General features: G+C 41.8%; 1 protein-coding gene and 1 long non-coding RNA gene across 6 annotated transcripts in view; one reads left to right on the forward strand and one right to left on the reverse strand.

The window, feature by feature from the left end:
* Nucleotides 1–23,359, reverse strand: part of LOC148316787 (uncharacterized) — a 47,699-nt gene that overhangs the window by 5,700 nt on the left and 18,640 nt on the right. The window lies entirely within an intron of this gene.
* The window catches only part of dlgap2b (discs, large (Drosophila) homolog-associated protein 2b), a 51,023-nt gene that overhangs the window by 5,215 nt on the left and 22,449 nt on the right, over nt 1–23,359 (forward strand). For all 5 annotated transcript variants that reach the window (XM_088286708.1, XM_088286709.1, XM_088286710.1 and 2 more), the window contains 2 exons: nt 18,542–19,695; nt 23,141–23,355. In XM_088286708.1, coding sequence (XP_088142834.1) covers nt 18,542–19,695; nt 23,141–23,355 — 1,369 coding nt within the window. The remainder of the gene's footprint in view (nt 1–18,541; nt 19,696–23,140; nt 23,356–23,359) is intronic.

Consider the following 23,359-nt stretch of genomic DNA (forward strand, 5'->3'; position numbering starts at 1 on the left):
AAAAAAAAAAAAAGTGAAGCTGCACTGCTCAATAAGCTGTTGCCAACATTAATTTGAAATATAAATAGCTTCCAAAATAATGCGATGGTGATGCATCATATATAAAACTATCGACATGTTTCCACTTTCTTTTTTTCTTACGTAATCATTGTGACTAAGCGGGAAATGTTACCACAGCTTCTTTATCGTGATAATATCGTGACAATGTCCAATTTTGAGCTACTTTCTGATTTCCACTCCTAACTGGCAGACTTATCAACTAGTCATCTATTTAACTTTTATCATTTTTTTTTTTTTAATCTCGTTAAACATAGAAGACGAACTGACCAAAGTGTATGACTGAGGTCGTTAGTATGCAGAAGCCCTCAAAAGTTAAGTCTGAGTTCCCTGGCAGCTTTTCCCACTCCTGTGATCCTCCAGCGGCAGTGCAATCATCCTCCAACGCCTCGTTCAGATAGCTCGGGTAAAATGTTGCAGATTTCCTCAAGCAGACCCAAGAGGCTGAAAGGGAGTACTACTGCACTATGCTGGTAGAGATACAGCAAATAAGTAGGGAAGTGATTCCTTAACCGCTGTAGCACATTAGTGCGCAATGAGAGATCATCAGGTGGGAAACTATCCAAGTCCAGATGGGAACGCATCTTTTTTTATTCTAGGGGTGGGGAAAGGCTTGCGTTGTAACCCAAGCCATCAAATCAAATACAGTGTCAATTCCAATAACAAAATTGAGGAACACAGTTTGGGTCTGTCCGTTTGTGTCCACTCTACTTTTTGACAGTTTGTAAGAAGTTCGTGTGACGAATGACGCAAGAACATGACTTGCATTTATATTCTGGGGTAAAGGTTCCAAGGTTAACGGTTCCATTGTGTTTCACTGGCAAAAAAAAGGGAAAGAAAATCCTCTATCCGCATTCTTATCTAGGTTGAGCGACACTTTGATGGGTTTCCCAGACTTGGAAACGACCCATCTGAAAGCGGGTAAAAATCCTGTGAAATACGGGCAGGGCCTGCTGGACTCACTTCACCTTCTTACTTCATTGCGCTTTTATTAACTCCTGCGTTTGGAATAGTGGGGAATTAGCTATGATAGCTTGCACATTGTCATCTGTCATGACTACAGCTTTGTTGACTAAACAAACACTTTGGCTAAAGTCACAGAGTTTGGATTTAAAGTCAGACCCGCAGCGCTTCTGACAACAGTGACATTTTCATCTTGTCACTCGTCACAAAACAAATTGGAACCAGGAGAGCTAGCACGCAACAATTTATTCATATTTATGTTTTTTTTTTTTCCCCAGAGTACAAATGACTCTTGGGAACACCATGTTGAAATTGACAATACAACCTCTGATTTGCATTTGAAGTTATGATTTCACCACAGGAAACTACTTGTTGTATTTCCAACAAGCGGTACCATCCCATCAGAATCAGCTTTATTAGCCAACTATGTTAAAACACACTCGTAAACCTTTTTAGTACTACATAAAAAAAGGCAAAAATTAATAAAAAAATATATAATATGTATATATATGCAGGCTATAAAGACCGATGTTTATAGTTGAAAGAGGCACTGATACAAATTTACTACATGGTGTAAATAATGCTGAGTCACTAAGTGCTGAGTAGTGTTGTATTGTTGATCAACATCAAATGCAGAGTAAAAAAAAAAACAAACTATGATGAATACAATTATATTTAGACTTGAGTGCAACTTGTCATAGTGCCACTACGAATATTGGAGCTCGGTTTTTATGTGCATTGTCTGCTATCCTTATCTTAGCCACCTGAGAAATTGTAATTTCCAGGAAGTTGGAATGCAGTTGGACAGTATGCAGCCTCATCGGCGTCGTCGATGAGGCCGACGATGGTGGTGTCGTCTGCAAATCTCAGGAGTCTGACAGCTGAGTGTGTTGATGTGCAGTCATTTGTGCGGCTGTTTCGTTTTTATTTACTTTCTCTATGTAAATGGCATGACGCTTGAAAATCGAGGAAGTATATTTCGTAGAAAGTCAATATCTTTGATCGTTTACGATTTTGGGATTGCGATCATAAATACAACCAGTGTGCCTTGGCTCCCCTGACTTCTACGGTAGTCCATATTCGTTTTGCCGTGAGAGTTTTAGAGGCAATAAAAATGATGAGCCACCTATTGAGGTTAATCACAGTTAAACCACAATCTGCAATTTAACATGCGTATTATCTCGCCGTTCAAATGATGGTCTTCCAAAACGTGTTAGAACTGACAGAAACTGTCTGAAAATAACCAGAATGCTACTTTTCCACCTCGCTCGTACTCTTTGCAACATGACCATGTTGGGTAGCGAGCAAGGCTGTGTGGGGGCGTACGAATGAGTGGAAGGATGAGTTTGAGAGTGTTCAGAGAAGTCCGCTTCACATTTGAAGCATTGCACATGATCGATATGATTGGCTGTGTGCTGAGAACACGCACTAAATGAACACTCTCTGTGCCTTCTGATCCGTGTATATACTCCAAATATAAAAATGACACAGAAGAGGAACTATGACTCTGAAGTATCAGCCGCTGCCTGCAGCTCTGTGGCCCAAGCTTGAATTTCTCACTGCACCATTTATTTTGTTGGCACAAGCCAGCTCTGCCATTGCCACTAAAACATCCGCCAGTAAAGGGCTTTCCTGCATGACACCTCTCATTGTCGCACACAACCAACACAAACAGACACAATGATTCACTCGCAAACTTGAAAGGCCCAGATTTGTTGCGCCCAATATAAAATGGAAAGATCATATTTGAGATTTCTTTCATAAACAGGGCACTTGACCCTTTGGCCGGTCAGTCCCCCGCCGTCCGGCCGCTATTTTGGTACGGTTCTGGCATCAACTCTCTGGTCTTACTCCTAATAATTGTTGGCCCCCGACCCCGTTCTGGCCCCTGCCCCACAAATCCACTTAGATTATGATCTTATGATGGCCTTATTCGTCTCCTTCCATGAACGTGCCCAATTCAAGTAAGTTCGCACTGGATAGCAGTCCTGATTTTCCCTCGGCACAAGCAGACAAACGCAAACGTTTGACCTCACTCGCCAAATTTCCATTCAAATGTTCTTTGCAAAAAGTTGATAAATATCAATATCATTGTCCACAAAATCCATCCAAAAGACTCTTGACAAAGTAAAGTTTTTTTTTTTTTTGCTGCAGTTCTCATATCTTTTACCACTGTCGTGCACGTGCACAGAATCGGCGTGTTCTCTCCAAATATTGGGGTCAAACTCCAAACGTGATGCACCTCAAAATATTCACCTTAGGAGTTACCACTGTATGTTTCGCAAGCGTGAGGAAACCCCTTCAGCCAGGTGTGCGTGCGCGTACATGCATGTTGTCGGTAAAAAAGCTGTTGCAATTAATAACACAATCACCCGCCTGGTGTGCGGCACTTTGCTTTGTCTTCCCTAATGAGAACTAGATTCATCTTCAGTCTGACAGTATGCTGAGCGGGAAATGTTGCTCTCCAGCCTGTTTCCATGGCGATGCTCACGGAGCTGTAGCACCCCACCACACAACCAAGCGCCCCCCCCCCACCACCCCGCTTCTGCTGTACATTCCGCCGAACAGAGCCGCTTCATAAGAGGGATCTGGGCCAGTGTGTGTGTGTGTGTGTGTGTTTGTGTGGGAGATAACGGTGCGTTTACGGGCTGCGTAATTGTCACATGAATGTGTTTTGTTGTTCGCCATGCGAGTGCTGTGTCATCTCATGTTGTCAGTCGTTCTCTTTAAACGTGCACGCAGGGTAGGTGTGCGTTATGAAGGCAGAATTACACCGGGGAATCGTCATTATTGACAAACCGTAAAAGCTAATAAACCGGTGCGTACTGTACGTGTGTGTCAGAGGAACAGAGAGAGAGGCGAGGGTGAAATGTGTCATCGGGAGAGTGAGAGGGTGAAGAAGGTCAGGAGTGGAGACAAAAGAATAACGAAAAGACCCTTGATATAATGGATGCCGAAGATGGTTGTTAAACTTTGAAATGTGGATAGTTTAAAGGGCAGGAAAAAGGCTTTTAAGAGGTTTTCAGATTCATAGATGGTGGCTCGAGAAGTCATCAAGACCTGAAGATTCTATCAGTTTTTGCTTGAAAGTTCTTGACATACCAAAAAAAAATAAAAATAATTGTCTGCACTGTTTGAGTCACGGTCGCAATAACGGAACCGTCGAAGAAGTCCCAATTACAAAACTCTTCTGTTCAATATCAACTTTAACTTAAACTTACTAAGATGACTGATCTTTCACAAACAACAATTTGAATTTGCTGTCTAATTTTGGGTGGTGATCATGGAGAGGATTTAAAAAGATTTTGTGTTGGCAGCACCTTTCTTCCCCATCTATATTCTCTGCATACAGGGCAATTATGGTGGATTTATTTTCAATCTGTCTTTAAAAAAAAAAATTAAAACGCCCACTCTTCTGCTTTGAGTCCCCTTTACAGATGGAAAATCATCGCGGTTGTTTTGTCACTGTCCGAGTTGCTTTCTCTGTTAGTCGGCCGCTGAGGTGCGCATAAGATGAAGATAAAATGATTTTCAGTAAAAGGGAAAAAATTGTGCCAAAATTAAAAAAAAATTAAAATAAATAAATAAATAAAAAAAAAGCCCAAATCACTTTTTTGAAATGTCCTTCAGGATATTATCCTAAGGCCGCTGCACACATACATAAGCACAACTTGTGTCAGATCTCATGAGAATACACGGATTGTTATCTTTTTATTTATTTATTTTTTTCACGAATGTCAGGCGGCAGTTTGAGTTTGTGGAATATAAAAGTATTGTTAGTTTGTGCTTTTTTTTTTTTTCCCCTATTTGGTAACCCATCATGCATGAAATGAGTGCGTTCCTTCAGAGGCCCGAAATGATGTACTCTGTACTCTGGATTTATTTATTTATTTTCTTTTGCCTGCGAAGGTACAATGTGCGTGTTGTTATAAAAGGTTGACATCAGCAGATGGCTTTGGCTCCTCTTCAGTGCCACGCTACTCGCTGTGTGTTAATAGTCAAAGTGCTCTGACTCACACTGGGCAGAAGCACCTGCCAGGTGGTATGTGTCCACATGGGGAATTCAGAGCGCTAATGCTAATGTGCTAAATAACTGCATGGACAGGCCAACTTTATACATATCTAAAATTCTAACTTGTTGAGCCGATTATCCCTCGACACAATCCTTCACAGCAAAACAGTAATGCGACCGCCACCTAAGTTAATTTTGTGACTGCTTGGTTTTGAGGAACCAAACTGCATCCTTTGAACAAGACAAACTGACCAACAACAATGGAAGCATGAGGCTCTTGGTCATGATAAGGAAACCAACCAATATTTTAGTGGAGACTGGGGCAACTACAAAACAGTGGATATAATGGTGTCCAGTATAATACTCAGAATAGTAGGTACCCCGGTAGAGCGAGTTTTGCCGAGGCAAGGCCATAAAATCCGCCCTATCCATTAGTACAAGCTTGAACCTCACGGGACGCGAGTGAGTCACTGCAGCAACAAAGAAACTCTCATCAAAAGTCTGAGGTCTTCACCAAGTGATAATGGCTGTTTCTCAATACAGACTGACTCTGGAGGATAGAATAAAGGCCATTTGGACAAAAATCAGCCTATTGCAAATCTCAGTTGATACAATGGGTTTGCTGCCGAAATTGACAAATCGAGATCAAACTTGAACAGTGTGACCTGTTCATGGTAATATTTAGAATTTCTTATTTTTATGAAGATACCATACACAGGACTTTCAGAAATTTCACTCTTTTTCAGAAAGAAAAATACATTTGATTACCTGTCAAGGAATAAGTGGCAAATTTAGCTGCTGTATTAAAAAAAAAAAAAAAAAAAAAAAAAAAAAGCAGCACATCCGCTTTGTTTTCGCGACTGATTTTTTTTTTTCCACACCAAATCAAAGTGCAGTCCTATTAATGTTACGCTTACATTCATTACGTTCAAATGAATGCTAATGTGTGCTGAATGTGTGAGCAGCAGTTTGACGACACGTCTGCCATAAAAACTCCGTAACGCGCTAATATGACAATGTTGTCCTCAAGCTGACAATTAATTCCTAATAAACGCAGTCAAACAGTCCAGGCACGCACTTAGTGAACCGGCAGGTGATTTCCCTGATCAGCGCTATTTCCAATTGCCTACGAGATCACAGCTGAATATATCCCTTAACACACACACACACACACCGCTCACAGGGCTCTCGTACAAACACCTTTTGATTAGTTTTAATTGAGCGTTAGATGGTTTATGCTTGGCGCGGTTCAAAATTGACAGATTTGAAGCCATCAAACAAACAGCTCACTGTCGAATCTTTTTAGAATTGATTCGATGTTTTGATAAGAGACTAGATTTGTATGCTAAGCTACGTTAGCTGGAGCATAAACTTTAGAACTCAAATTTTTGTTCTTTGGCGTTTGACTTGGCATTAGACTTGGTTTTAGTTTGACTGATTTTGTGCTTTTGCCTGTCTTCATTATTAATTACTTTTCATGTTCGTTGTTCTACGACTTATTTTTGTTCCATGAAGGTGGTCTTAAAGTGCTCTTTGAATGACCACATGGATTTTGACTGTAAATATTCAACTCTGTAGCCAGCTTCTCTTTGTCATATGTGGCATGACATGATGTTATGAGGTATAAAATGAAGCGTGGTGATAATGATGCGCTCCCACCATGCTCGAAATAATCACGTTGACATACAAGTCAAACCAGTCAGATAACAGGCATTGCATTCAAATTGGGCACTCGGACATGGCGTGTCAATCCAACTTGAGACCCTCAAACCTACAACATGCCACTTGTCAGTGTGAAGCATCACTTTGCACTTCTGCTCATCTTTCATCAGGATCATCTAAAGGTTGTTTGGCGATTAATAAAAAGGGGAGGCCTGGTCTGGTGGATGATGTAATAACCACGGTGGCTGGCTGTTGCTTGGATACTGTCAGACAGCAGAAAAAAAAAAAAAAACTCCTGCCAGGTCGTAGTGTCTGGTTCACCATAATGACAATGAATGGTTGAAGAAAAGCAAAGCTGCGGAATGATTTTTGGAGGACACGTGGCCACAGGTTGACTTAACGAAGGTGGCTTCATGACTTAAGGAGCCTTAACCCAGCTGATGATGATTCGAATTTGCAGTGTTTAAATGTGGAGTAAGATGTTGACTTTGTATGTTTTTCTAACTGTTGTCTCCTTTTCTGGTTCAATCGTGCAAGTTGAAGAAAGTGCACTCTCACTTGAGCACTTCAACAGTGAATTGTTCAATGTCTTTAAATTCTAAAGTTATTGAGAGAGGATCAAAAGTGAGCTTCTGTTGCTCGCTGTGCACGCATTTACAACAGCCCACAGTTTATCCTCCATTAGGAGATTGTGGGATCGTTTGATCGCAGGCTATTATTTTGGCCAACTGCTACACGAGACCCAGGATGTCCTGGTTTCTACAGCGATTTTCTTTCGGGGAAAGTTACAAGATAAATATTTTAGCATCCATTTATCCATTTTCTAAACTGCTTGTCCTTGTTAGGGTCACAAGTAATTGGAGCCAGGTGACTTTGGGAGAAAGGTGGGTTTTGTTGCCAGAATATTGCAGGACACAGAGAAACAACCATTTATGCTCACACATATGTTAAAAATTAAAATGTTTTAGGAATGTGGGATTTCCTGATTGTGAGTGAGACGTGCCAGCTAGTGATGGGAATATGAAGCTTCGAATTTGCTTCATGAACCAGTTGTTGTATTTTTGAGTCCTGTAGATGGCACTGTTGTTTTAAATAAAGGGTTTAAAAAAATGGAAAGGCAGCGTGCTTTTAGCCCAATGTTGAACAGAGAGCGCCATCTACTGGAGTCCAAAAATACTAAAACTGGTTCATGAAGCAGATTTGAAGCTTCGTTTACCCATCACTAGCTGGCACGTCTCACGCACAATCAGGAAATCCCGCATTCCCATTACATTTGAATTTTTTATTTAATTTTTTTTCATTTTAATTTGAAAAAAATAGTGTTCAACGTACAATCACAATAGGGCATCATGCTGTGCGGTGTGAACGGAGTCGTGACAGTGTATAGCCACAGCAACAGTAAAGCAACAGGTTTTCAATTCTCACGGCCAGAACTTGCAATGTTTCCGGAATCCATCAAGTGCAGTTATTTTATGGAAAAACCCGTCGTTAAATCATCGTTGTGAATAAGCTGTCAGTCACAAAATTGCATGATGCGAGTATATCAGTAAAAGAGAAAATTGAGAATACATACAAAGTATTACAACAGCCATTGGTTGACGTAAATCTTTCCAAAACAGTCACGTTCTGTGATGGATGCGTCCGTGACAGTCCCCGTTTTTTTTTTATCGCCATGCGCTGATGTGATGCCTGGGCTCTTTGAGAGACTCACTGTGACCTTGGGAGGAGGCCAAGCTGACTGGGCCTGTCTGGATGACACGGACACTTGCAGCCAGCTGTCCCTTCGTTTGGGAGCAACACCCATGAATGAGTCAGTGATGGCACTTTCGATCGAGTGCAGAGATTAAGTTATCGTCGGGATTTCTGTGTTGCTAAAAAAAAAAGGCAATTCAAGTTGTGTCAGCTTGGAGCCGGATTTTAGCTTTTGTAAAGACACAGTTGAAGGTATAAGCCTACTGAGTTTCCACTTTAAGTGACCAGCCAGACCACCGTCTAAATGCCAGGAGAAACTGTGCCGGTTTTTACTCACGACAGTGAACATTTTTCGAAAGTCGCAGTGTCTCTTTCTCAGTTGTTCATGCTTGACATAAAGTCATATCAGAAGTGACAGTGACGATACGGCAATAAGGGAAAGGAGACGTTACATATTTTATAATGAATACAGAGCAGTGATTTCTTTGAGATACAATGCTCGTAATTCTGCTCACGTAATTTTCTACAAAAATAAGAAAGAAGGTGTGTTGTCGACTCAAATAGACGCCTCATTTCTTAAACTTTAGTAAAAAAAAAAAAAAAAGGTGGTGCCAGTTGAAGGATGTAACTACCAGAAAGCACAGCTGGCATTTGTGAAGCTGAATTTTAGATTGGAGTTTTAAGCTCAAGTCCAATAGTTGATAAATGTTTCAGTGTCGGGAAGAGATTAATGAGTGGAAAATTGAATGTAATTTTTTTTCCCGTTGAGGAACATTTACATAGTTGCCTCCTCAAGTTGGTCAAAATGTTATTTTGTTTTGCAATAAATCTGGAATAATTCATCTTTAGAATTAGGAAAATGACACTCACAGAGAATAATATTGTCTTCCTGGTAACACGACAAAAATACCACTGGAGGTTAATAGAGAAATTTAAACTCATATTGTACATAAATGCCCACTGATCGAATAATAAATCACAGCACTAAATATATGAATAATAAAACTGCTTTGTCAGTTTCTCCGGCTCATCGCTGTGCTGCAGTGGTGGCCAGTTAGTCATGGTCGATCTGCTTAAAAGCCAACAAAGACAAGGGAATTAGCGATGGGAGAAGGGCAGGGATTGTTGCAGCTTGCCTGCCAAAATATGCAAATGGTGTCATGGGAGAGCTGAATGTCACCTCAAAAGATGACTGACTTACTGGCACCGTCTGCGTTCATGCATACACGAGTGAACAGCCAAGGTGTGTTTGTCGTCGGCGTGTGTTTTGATTTATTTCAAGCTCGCAACAAACACGCGTCGGAAAGGAAATTTGACACTTCAGAAGCAGAGACACTTGAGATGAATTTTGGCACCGTTATTAGCAGACTTGCACAAATTGCTCTAGTGATGCACAAAGCCAACAATAACAGTTGTATATTTTTTTTTTACGGATTTGTTATTGATACCAGAAAACAAAACAGAAGAGAGGAAGCCTACAGTGACTTTTAGGACTTCTTCAAAATCACTTGTTAAGTTTTGGGATTCATTTCACCCCCACCGGTGATTGGTCCAGGCCCTGAGGTAGCAAAGCAGTGCCAAACCACGATGCTCCCTCGACCAAACATCATACACGGGTTTTGATGACGCTGACTTCCATTTACACCAATGTCCGTATTCTTATGACCAAATCCTGGTAATTCCGGAGGGGTTTGTATACTTTTTATAGCAGCTGCATCAACTGAATGTTGAAAAACGAAGGGGAAAAAGTTGCTAAGAGCTGCACCAATGCCCTAAAAGATGTTTTAGTCCTCATAAAGAAAGTGTTGAATAATACCAAGAAAACTTTAAAAAGAGGTGCACTCTTAAGGAGAAGTCCTCACGGAGCATTTAGCTTGCTTTGATGTCTGAAGATGTCGCACTGAACACACCAGTCACATGAGGGTTAATAACTGCGTGGTAAGATCATTTAACACCACATCATATTTCGAGGATTTTTATTCTTGACATGCAGCAAAACGGCCTGGACTTAACATTTTCTGTCTTCTCAGTTTCATCTCCCTCTTGAAAAAAAAAAATACAATGATGCAGCTTTGCTCTACCTTTCCGTCTCCCACTGACATATCTGGTGTTGCCTAGCAACCAATATGTTTTTTTTTTTGTGAAGCGTACCCTTACACTTGCATCTTTTAGAAAAGGCACAGTAAAGGCTAAGTTCTTTGAGCACCGATTGTGGGTGTTTAAACATTTCAATGCACAATGATGTTTCACGGCAAACGCCAGGAAGAGTTTTCCAGCATTTCTACTTTTATACCATCCGGTGCGAAAAAAAAAAAAAAAAAAAATGAAGCGAAATTTTTCCAGAATGTTGCCAAATCTATTGTATGAGAGTTAAACACACAGTAGGCTATGTAATTGCTGCAATCAGAAGTCCCTTTATCGAACAATAAAACTAGCGGCCATTCAACAGAGTAGAAAGCTATTCAATTAGCCAATCATTAGCCATCATTAGCCATCATTACCAGCTCACACCACTTTGTATGTTGTGTGTGTGTGTGTGTGTGTGTGTGTGTGTGTATAAAATCGGTGGAAAAATTGCTGCGTTGGATACATATTTGAGAGCACAGCTGTTCAGATTTGAGTCAAAATACAGTACAGTATAGTTACAAGTTGCGCTGGCATCTATGGTAGATTCACGTGAATATTCCGTTTCAGATCACCAAGGCCCTATTAATCACAGCAGGCTCACCCATGTTGTCCCGGAAGTAACATAAGGCCACCATATTGATTGATTCATTACTCATCATGACGGAAATGCGCAAGTAGTCACCGTCGCAGTCTAATAACATGATGATGAATTCAGAACAGCAGCTGATCTTGCTGTAAGTGTAATTATCGCAGCATCCTGTTTTTACTTTCATTAGCAGCCTGTCTTCGCCGTGAGCTAGCAGAGACCGAGTGGAGGATCTGCACTTGTCCTTTCACACTGAGGGGAGAATGGAGGACTGATGTGTCACTGCTCTCCACGGCTTTGCTCAAACAAAAACGAACGACACCAAGACGTCTACAACATCCCACTCGTGGATAATAAACAACTAATGACTTGTTGCACAAACATTATTTGCGTAATGCTGTAATTAAGGAGCAGTGGTTTTTGAGCTGGGATGATTTTTCTGCATTTTCTTTCTGCCATAAGGAGCATCAACTCCTAACTTCCTAGCAACCTAGTTTGGCAATACACCACATCATGTGAACAACTCCATGGATTTAAGTTTAAGATAAGGTCAGAGGCCGAAAGCTTAATAAGAATGAAAACATGCTTTTAATTGATGTCACCTCCTTGATGATGCGCATTTCAACAAGGATGCCGTGGAAACCATGAGGCAATGATTTCTGCTTGATCACAGCCTCCAAGCCAGGAACTGATATTCTACTTGTTGGAACTAGACAGGACACCTCGGACCCAGAAAAGCAATGCACAGATGCATATATTGGGGAAACCAAGCAACCACCAAGCAGGCCAACTGCTTTTTTTTTTCTCCGTAGACATGCACTCTTAAAAGTATCTTTGGACAAGACACTGAAGCCAGGTACCCTTGATGCGGTGTGTCGGACTGTGTGAATAATCATTGCATCACATTGAATTCAAGGCCAATCAACCTGTGACAGCAAAATGCACATCGCTCATCAGCCATCTTAGTTGTGGTTACTCCGTACATGCAACGAGTGTATATTTCTCGATCTACCGAAATAAATTAAAGCAGTGTTGCCTTCTAATTTATGCACATAGTGCCCAGCTCCCTCAAATGATTCAGATAAATCACTTCCCCTGCGGTAAAATCAATGTGGCACGCTCAGGCGTAAAGCAAACACCGCTATTGCCCGACCTATGAAAAGAGAATTTTCCCCACTTAAGGCGTAATGCGTTTATGAATGATGCATTAGGGTGTATTCTGTTTACTTCTGTAATTTATTTTCTTTAAATGGTAACTAAAAAAGGCTGGCAAAGGATACATAAAAAGTGTAAAGTTGACAAACAGCTGTGATCAACAGCTAGCAAATAGCCATCACGCGTAGAATGCAATATAGAAAATAATGACATTCTGAAGAACGTTTTGTGATTTTTCAGGTTGTACTGACTATACAACAGATTTTTAAAACATTTGGGTGCACGTTTATTTTGGATTTACTGTAGATTTACGAGACTTGACTGATGACCTTAGAATACTTTCCCCAACTCTAGAGACTTGAAAATTGACCTTTTGAGTGCTTCACCATAGACTTTATTGTTTTGAGAACTGGTTAATGAGAATCAATATTTTTTTTATGCTGGCAGGAGAAACTACTGGCTGAGGTAAACGATCAATCACGATGACTAATGCTTTGTCAAATTAAATGAGGTCAGGGGTCAACAACATGGTGCTGATGGCCACCGGGTCACCTCCAAGAACCACATGATTGTCCCAAACGAAAAAATTGCGAGAAATCAGTAACATGATCAGTGTCTTCCCATGAATAAAAATTGATAATCAATCGTGATAATTAAAGGTCATTCGAGCAAATTGTTATTTCGGACGTGTCAAACTGTTTTCTCTTTATTTTTAATCAGGACGCCATCGGTCCTAAAAAGTTTGCTGAACCCTGATTCGTGAAATATATTTTTGACTAAGACGATGATAATAATTTGTACACCCAAATGTTTAATAAAAAAAAATGTCTGAATATGTGTGTTGGATAGTCAATTGGCACTAAGGAAAAATGTTAGAATAAACTACTCAAAGCCACAAATTAATGACATTTTATCATGGTCTGGCGTTAAGAAGTTATAGCGTGCAGCAGACTTCATCTGCTCTGCTGATGCAATCTAACCATTGGCATTTTAAACATACGGGTACATTGACCAGAAAAACGTTCAAAGCAATTCTATTGCCTTAAGCGACACTGATGTAATCCCACTCATTGGCATGTTATCGAGAGGGTAACACTGTATCAATAAAATTCAAACGTCGGTGCCACAAAACCCGCTTCATTAAAACCACTCTGTCACACAGCCACCCTCCCTCCTCTCAGTTTGCGGTAAAAGAAAGACAGATGGAGCAGTACATGACTACACAGCTTGATTCGGAGAGCACTTTATTTCGAAATTTCTACACATAGAAACTCTCTTGGGGCTGATAGACCAAGTTGGCGCTCGCAGAAGAAGCTAAAAAACTGTTTGTGTCCATCACACGTCCCTGCAAGACGACTTTAAAGGGGAAGTCCACCCCAAAAAATTCCTTTTCAAAAAAATGTTGTATGCGCATTCATCGTCTATCTATGGCATTCTGATCAATATGGCGTTTGCGGAATATTTTTTAAGCAGCAAAATCAACCTGTTTTTAGCCATCTCAGGGGCGGCCATTTTGTCACTTCTGTCCACTGAAAATGATATCACAGTTCCGTTTTCTGAAGCTGAGCTATGATTAGGGGCCTCGGGCATCCACATGGCTTAATCAATCGACGCACACTAAAGCATGTCAAGTGCACCTGACGCACAGAGTGTAAAGAACGGCAACATTCTGTATTTATGTCAGCTTTTACTATGTTTTCTCAACCAAGCAAACATACCTTCTACTCATTTACTCCTATTCTCAAGGACTATAAAAAATTGAAATTATTAGACATAGTGTGGACCGGATTAGAACAAAGTGTTATGACCATTTCTGGTGATTCAGGAAGGGTATGTTCCAGGCCAATCTTCCTTTGAAGGGTTTGTGTGTGGTGGTGATAGCGTAGGAGGATTCACGGGCTACCGCACAGTGTGTAATGATGAATTATGAGCTCCTTATTTGGCCGCTTCTTCTGTGTAAGGGTGCAAGAGAAGGGACAGAGGATGTGTCCAAAGTGTGAGGCGTCATAGTAGCAGCCGTCAGTGTCTGACTTCTGCAACAAGAACAGCGGTGGGCTGAAGTGGGCGGAAAAGAAACAGTGACTTGGGCCTCTGCTGGAAAAATCCCGATCCATTTGAATATGATGTTGCAAGATCTAACACTCATGGCGCTTATATAACATTTACCGCAATCTCTTACAGTACATGGAAAGCGGAATTGAAACTTATTTAAAAGAATTGAGTTATTTTTTACCAAATCTGTCGTCTTTTCATCACATTTTGGATAACGCTATGCTTTTGCCGTTAAACATCTGATGGGTTTGTTTCATGCTTTACGTAATATAGCTGTAGAATAAAACGTGTTCTTTGCATTTAACTCAAGCTGTTCACCTAGCTTGCAAAAGCGATGTCTCGTCTTAGTGCATTTCTTCTGAGGTGATCACATCGTCACTTGGGTTATGCAGCCAAATCGAGTGTCTGAAGCATAAATACAGGCACCCGTTTGGGGCGCTTCCAATTTTACATCGACTGGCTTTCATATTTTCTAGGAAAACAACACCACAAAGATAGCAAGGCACCTTTAATACCGTGCATATCATCACAGCCCTAATTATCTTTTTTTTTTCACAATTAGCCCGCCGGCTGAAGGTTGCTTACCTCTGGCAGGGTACACACTTGACAATCTCGGGATGACACACACAAAGAGAGGGAGAGCAATTTAGAGTCTTCAATTTGCTACTACCAAATCAAATTTTTTATATTAGAAATGCAAATCGGGAATATTGCGATATTAAAATTGCCACAATATCGTCATCATGTCACGATATTAAAAGCAGCATCTGGAAATTAAAATCGCTTGTCTTTCTTTTCGGTGATATTCACTGGTCAGGGCTAGTGTTTGTGTGACTAAATACATAAAGAGTAAGATCGAACAGGAGCTTATGCTTGGTCGACCGTGATCCAAAAAAAAAAAAACACCACACAGAAAATATTTTTCTCTTCAGTGATTCATGCGCTACAGTTTGGCTGCCTGTTGCTCAGTGCCTCCCTGTGGCATTTAGCTAGCTGTGTATTGGTGTGGAGGAGGAAGGCTTCATTTATGCCAGGTTATGCAACCATCTTGGGAAATGCACGGCCAGGAGATGACTGTAGCAACGGTGCACACATTTAGCTTTAGCTTAGCAACCGGCAGCACATTCGTCTCCCCGCAGTGTAAGAGTAGAGCATGCAGTGAGGCTTTCCCCTGTCTTTTTTCTCCGCTACGCCGGCCCTCATACCGGACCACCCCCCCCCTTGTGTGACATCTTTCTCAGGATGAAAGTGGGTTACAAGCTGCATCAGGTGCTGACAAAAGCAGATTTAAGGTAGTGAGGAAATAGCCTGTGGCGCTTACGCCACAATAACTGTTTTGCGTAAGCTGCAAGGCAAGAAAGCCTCACGTCTCCGTCTCGCATTGCGTTCTGGAAATGACGGGGAGTAATTGGAAATGTCAAAGCATTGGGACGCCTGAAAGTGAAAATTGACCAAAATAGGGTGTTGCTGCAGGAGGCAGTTTAGTGCAAAAGCTTAAGAAATGTGAAGTCCTTCGAACTATTTATCATTCATTTCACAAATTGATGACATTTTCGTCATGCACCCAGTTCCACATGGTCTCATCCTTGGGGTGCTTTAAATCTCTTCTCATACCTTATGTCAAAATGCATTTCTGAGCAGGTAAGACAAACATCTAGGTGAAAAGAAATGAGTGTGTTGAGTGCCCTGGCTTAAGTGCTTTACAAAAGTCTTTGGAATCTTAAATTGAGCAGCCGTATAGAAGTTTGCTAAGACACTTGACCAAACTTCAACAGGTCAATCCAGGGGGATGATAGAGGCTAACGCTCTTCGTTATATCAGCGATTCCAAAGGGAGTGGGCAGGATTGTCCAAGACTGAGTTCAGAAGCTCATCCTCCCCTCTACTACTGCCTGCAGGGAATTCAGCCTTATGACACAAAAAGTTTGTTTTTCACCAGTTTGTTGAGCCTGCCAGCATCCTCTGCCTTGATGTCACCTCCCACGCCTGCACAAAACTGCACACCGGCCACTATGCATTGGCAAATATTGCAAAGAAGTCTGCTGAAAATATTGGATGACCTAGACCTCCTAGGGCTGATTTGTGCTGTTGATATGTTTTTTTTTCTCTTTTTAATTAAAGACAAGTTTCCTATAAAATGGACCGTGTGTTGAAACCTGCCTTTGGGCTTATTCCGTTTTCTAATGCCGTAGTCGCCAATTTTTTTCTGCCGCGGACTGGTTTATACAACACCCGTACATACAACACGGGTTATCGTTACTTATTTCGCTAGCTTATGGGTTTAATATTAGCGAAAATGTGACAAGAGACAATTAGCATCTTGACATATGTCAACGGCAACGCACCGATATGGGGCCGCGGCCCGGTGCTTGGAGACCATTGCTCTAAGGAACGTGAATCTTCATTTCCATGAGTTTATCGCCACAATAAATGGAGTTACACCTTGACAAATAAGTTCAAGAGACGAGCGCAGTCACTGTCTAAAGCGGAAGCCACTGAATCAGATCTGAAACAGACCGACATCATAAATTTGCTATGCAAGTTTAGCCGCTAATCACGGGGAAGTCAACGTGCTGATTCATACTTGTCATGCATCTCCACGAGCACCCCTGATTTGACCGAATGTTACCAAGACTACATTACAGTGTAAACCTCATGCTCTCAAAACGAATCGACTCACACATACTCATTAAATGGCAAAGCACGTCCGACTGCTTTAATTTGACCCCATTTGTAACCTTAGCAACCAGCTGATGTCATCCACACTTGGAGTGTGACAGTGACGGACTTCTTGGACCAAGATGAGCACTGTTGCCATCGCAATTAACACAAAATCACAAGTGGCTAAAATAATGTTTACTGTCGTCAAGGTTGGCAGAACGACAAATATGCTACGTAGAATGGGATTAATTTTACTGAAGCGACGGTCTCCACGTTGGAATTGCTCAAAAATACAGAGCAATAATAGTTTCGTCACATTATACACAGTATGCGTCCTTAGCCTTTTTCTCGGTGGCTCGGATCCACCCTAAACAACCTTGAGAATCCTGTTACGGAACCGAGGATTTTTCAGCAGCGGTTGCCATGACAACTGCGCAATTTATTTCTGGCTCCTTTCAAATGGTGTGTGAGATCAGAGATCCCGAGCATTATGTAAGACGGAGTGCACTGTTCTACACTGGGGTTTCCTGCTGCAGAGAAGAGAAGTAATTAATGAGCTCGAGGGGTGCAGGTAAAAGTTGGAAATAGCTCATTTGCCGTTACTACCCACATTGTAAGCACTCGACAGTGTTTTTCAGGTGAATTTCATTCCTGCTGATTATTGATGTAGCTTCATGCGAGATTACACAATTGTGGGTAACAACTTTTTTTCATTTTTACTTTTTCATCCAGAAAAATATCAAACTTGATTGCAGAAGTCACGCTCAAGTTTTATTTTTGTGAGAATATAGAATAAAATAAGTGAATAGAATTTATAATTATAATCATTTTAAAACAACAATTACACAATATTACATGATGATTGATGTTGCCCTCGCCAACCTTTTTGAAATCGATCCAGTTGCAGGTTCAGTTCTTGTTTTCCAACATAAAAGCAGAAGCATTATTTTGATTCAACACAAATGATAGTTTGCTTTCTACTACAGGAAGCTGAGAGGAATGAGAGGCTGAAATCAGAGGATTTAGACAATTTTAAATGAAAGGATAGCTCTAAACCAGGGGTGGGCAAACTTTTTGATTGGCGGGCCATGATGGGTTCTAAAATTTGACAGAGGGGCCGGACCAAGAGCAGATGGATGTAGTGTTTTGGTAACCTCATCTGAGAAAATAAATACATTTAATTTTAAATGAAAGTGAATAAAAGAATTACAATAATATATATGTATTTAAAAAAATCACAGTATTTAGAAAATAAAAGACTAGGTTTATTTATTAAAATTTTTTTTCAAGTTCGGCAGGCCGGATTAAAACGTTTAACGGGCCGCATGTGGCCCCCGGGCCGTAGTTTGCCCACACCTGGACTAAACGATTACTCAATGACAATAATGAAAAGACTTGTCGATTAATTTTGACATCTCTATAAGTATGTACTCATGCACGTCGATTTATTGCCCCGTCTCCTTTTATTTAGCTTGCAACCTTGTCATAGTTGCTTCCATTTACTCCAGCTTGAGGTTAGTTCGATTTTGTCTGCTCTCTCATGTGTTTTTCTGTCTTTCTTACTCTTTGAAACAGACCAGACGTTTACACCTTGGTCCCGGTCTCGAAAGTTCAATGAAGCCAGACACCTCCCTCCGGCCAGGAACATGAAGGGCTTATCGGGCAGCCGCTCCCAACACCAGATCCCTTTACCCCATGGCCTCGACTATGATCCCTATGTGCATGACCTCCACGCGCACCATGGCTCGGACTCCCGCCACACCTCCTACCTGCTCAGCCCAACAGAGAGCTGCCCAATGGACTTCCAACATCGCTACTCACCACGGAGCTCCATCCACTCCGACTGTATGATGATGTCCCCGGTTGTGATGCCTCCCGTTGCCGTGTCCGACCACATCTCCAGCAGCACCTTCCCCCGAATGCACTACAGCTCTCAGTATTACGATTCAGCAACACGGGACGACTGCGTCGCCATAACCGCCTCCGCCACCTCACCAGCAGTTGCTGCCGCTGCAGCCGCGGCCGCCGCCTCCTCGCACCATGCCGGCACCAAGAGCAATCGCCTCCCTGCCAATCTGTTGGATCAGTTTGAGAAGCAAATGCCACTACACCGGGACGGCTTCCACACGTTACAGTACCAGCGCACATCCACCACCGCCGAACAACGCAGCGAGAGTCCTGGCCGCATCCGACACCTTGTTCATTCAGTCCAGAAGCTTTTCACCAAGTCTCACTCCCTTGAGGGATCGTCAAAGATGAACGGCACAAAAGGCGACATGATAGGAGGCGGAGGATCAGGGAGTTACCATCATCATGGCCATCAGTCTAATAAACACGGTAGCAAGAGGAGCAAGAGCAAAGAACGCAAGCACCGATCAGGCGGCTGGTGGAGCTCCGACGACAATCTGGATAGCGACAGCACCTACCGCACTCCCAGTGTTATGTCCCGACACCACGGGGAACATATCACCCATTGTTACCCAGATTCCATACACGGACACCACTTTGGAGACCTGTCGCTCAAGACCTCGAAGAGTAACAACGACGTCAAGTGCATAGCCTGTGACAGTATGGCAATGGCGCCCGAAGGCAAATTCATGAAGCGGAGCTCCTGGTCTACACTAACAGTGAGCCAGGCTAAGGAGGCCTATAGAAAGTCATCACTCAACCTCGAGAAAACCATGATGCACACAGACCATAAGCCTTCACGGACCTGTCACTATCTACAGGTTAGTGTGATTGCACGATACGCTAAGACAAAAAATGATCATCGCAAGCAAGGTCTTACAAAAGAGAGATTGACTGCAGCCTCAGGAAAATACAAAATGCAACGCAAGGCAGAATAATATTAGCGAAGCGTCAGCATTACCAATTTGACTATAACGCACATCAATATTCACGAGGCCTCATAAAAAACATCAATCCATCCATTATCTTTACCGCTTCTCCTCACAAGGGGGGTGCTGGAGCCTATCCCAGCTATCTTCTGGCAGTGGGCGGGGTACACCCTGAATTGGTGACCAGCCAATCGCAGGGCACACAAAGACGAACAACCATCCGCGCTCACACTGATACCTCGGGGGAATTTAGAGTGTCCAATCAACCTGCCATGTATGTTTTTGGAATGTGGGAGCAAACCGGAGTACCCGGAGGAAACCCACGCAGGCACGGGGAGAACATGAATGCCGGAGCCGGAATCGATCCCACGGCCTCTGCACTGTTAGGCCATCGTGCTAACCAGTTGGCCACGTGTGCCACCCCCTAAATAGACATTTTTTTTTTTTTTAAAGAAAAAAAAAAGTTATATTGATTAGCGATGAAGCGAAGAGGCTTTTTGGATTCGCCAATGAGTTAGCCAATTACCGTGTCCATGAGACTGAGATCACGATATATTTAACCAGGATTCCCTTTTGTGAGGACACCACTAGGAACGATTGTGTTTTTACAGCACAACTGAGTCAATCATTGTCACAGCGATACTGAGAACAAAGAGCGACTGCACCTCAGCTTAAAAGGTAGACGGTTCTATTCAGCCAGGGCTATTTTTTTTTGGGGGGGGGGGGGGCTGGGGGGGGCGGGCAAAGATCTGCTAAAATGTAGCTTTTAGAGCGCATTGTTTACTCCTTAACGAGCACAATCACGAAACATGTTGATCATCTGTATTAGTCTGCCCATAGTGTAACTAAGAACATTGTACAAAGTTAAATATGTGCCAAAAACTAAAGTTAGAAGAAGAAAACCTATTGACAAATTTAGTTGCACTATGCAATCAATTGTTCCTGTATGTGATTAGAAAGCGAAAGTGGTTTGACTATCAGCATGCACGTCAAGCTGAAGACTCCCAAGCAGCAGCTGTTGAAAGACTGTCAATACAGCAGCTCCCTGACTGGCGTTTAACAAGCTTATGAGTCAGCTGGCAGGGTTCCTCCAGCTGCCACCTGGTCACATTCAGCATGTTCTCATGAAAATTCCTTAAGATGTCACACAACTGTGCATTACTTTGCGCAGTAATTACTGGAGAAATTGTTTGCAAGTGTATTGAAACTGAATGATTTCTGACTTTCAGTTTTATGTAGATGTATCGGGGCTGAGCAATTAATCGAAACGTAATCGTGATTTAAATTTTGGCTTCTCACGAAAATAAAAACTTAACAATTGAAGAAAAACGATTACTTGGTAGGATGGCGTGATGCGTTCCAAAAATTGTGAAACTACCCTCAATGGATAGCGTGACGTTATGATTGTGCAGTAAAATGAAACACCCATTGTATATTTAAACCCAAAAAAAACATTCCATATCAAACATTACTAACGCTAATAATAAAGTCAACATAAGATCTAAATGTAAAATATCTTACTTTTTTTTCCTACTTTTGTGAATTGACATTAAATTGGACAAATATTTTACCCAACCATACAGTTGAGAAACATTGAGCCACAGATTTTTGTTGACTAAATTGTTCTGACAATAGGTGGCATTATTCGCGTTTCATGTTGGATGTTGGTGACAGTAAGAAAATAAGAATCAATTAATTAGAACAGGAAGTCCCCAAAAATATTACAATTATTTATTACATATTTATTCTACACTTTATTTTCAATTTTGAACTGAGGTGAACTGTCCTCTGATGCACAATATTCAAAAGATGGTTTCCAATGAGATGTTAGATACGTAGAATTCTTGACAAAGGCACGTCGGCAACGACACTGCTTTTTATGGCCTTTTAGTCAAGGCTGGCGGATGAAAGGAGTGAAGTGTACACACTCACACTTCTTAAAATGTAGTCTTCCTTAACCTAATATGCATGTTTTAGGACTGCGGGAAAATGCGTACTCAGGGAAAACCCACGCTAGGAAAGAGAGAACACAAAGTACACACAGAAATGTCCAAGCCCAGATTCAAACTCAAATCCCAGATTTGGAAAGCACAATCTGTTTTGTGTTTCAATGTTGAGGTTTACGTTCATATATTTTAATTACTATCATCTAATAATGATATTGCTTGTCTAATATTATATTTAATTGGAAACACACTGTCGTAGTCTGCGGATTAATCCACCTTTTATGACGTTGCCACTGCATCGAAATAAAATCCCGCAGATTACCACGCTGTGCCTGGTCCGTCCTTTTCTGCCCAGCTGAGGCACGTTTGTCAAGAGAGGAAGTCTCTCATGACTGAAAATAGGAGTAATCAGCCACTCGTTTCAGTGCGGGAGCCAACGAGCTGTATTATTGAGTAAAGTGAGTCATTGTGAGAGTTTTATAGGGACAATTCTGTGCCTGAGGCGGTTTCACTGCGCGGTGGATTTACTGGATATATGTTCAACATATTGATGTACAGCTACATTTTGTGACCCATAACCATCAGAAATGGACAGAAACGGAGAGCAGGATGTTAGTTACAACAGTGGTCCCCAACCACCGGGTTGCGGCCTGGTATAGGACCATGGGCCTCGGCCGGCCGCCCAGATGGAAGACAAAAGGAATTTGCAGTTGACGCATGTCGGGATATTAATTGTCTCAGTTGCGTCATGCTAATATTAAACCCACGAGCAAAAATGACACCACGTGCGAAGCCTGCTCTGCTACAAAATTGCTCTATTATATAATTTCTTCATATTATTGTAATATATTCTCGCTATTTTTTTCTGGGTATTTGACTGTTTTGGGCCAGTCTGACACTATTTGACGAACTGAATCGTTAGACACAAAAAAGAAAAAAAATTAAAACGACTGCCGACACCTACATGGTGGTTTTAAGTAACCTTCTGCAGCATTATCTGTCTTCATTTCTTTTTCTCAAAATGAAGAACCGTATGTTTACCACTTAAAGATTATGAAATGCTCACCAAGGAGCAGTCAACTAAAATGCTAAAGTACTAAATTGAGCTTTATTTCTTGGGTGGGAAAGAACAGACATTTCCCTTCTGTTTTGTGCTTAAAATGCTATTTAAATGTACCGCGGTACGATTCGGAGATAGAAAAGTGACGAAGACTGGATCCAATTCCAATGGGGACATTCTCTTGACGGCTAAAGAAGCAAGATCTTATGCAACAAGTATTCACACTCATTTCACTAATTGGGCCACATTGTATTTGTAACTATCACTCGTTGACCTAGCCCGACACGTCGTCTCTGAGGAAACTTCACAGAGGCTTATCCTTCCCCACCAGGTACCTCAAGATGAGTGGGGCGGATACCCCGGCGAGAAGGATGATGAGATCCCATGTCGGCGGATGAGGAGCAGTAGCTATGTCAAAGCCATGGGCGAGGTGGATGATGATAGCGGCGATTCCGAAAGCCCCAAGACCTCCCCGCAGAAGAGCATTCGGCCGGATGCTCTGGTCCTCAAGTCAGCCATGCAGAGACCCCATTTCGACACCCATAGGTAG

Source organism: Idiotropiscis lumnitzeri, chromosome 21 (assembly GCF_059441095.1).
Source record: "Idiotropiscis lumnitzeri isolate Australia: NSW breed Sydney's pygmy pipehorse chromosome 21, RoL_Ilum_1.0, whole genome shotgun sequence".
NCBI classification, from domain to species: domain Eukaryota; kingdom Metazoa; phylum Chordata; class Actinopteri; order Syngnathiformes; family Syngnathidae; genus Idiotropiscis; species Idiotropiscis lumnitzeri.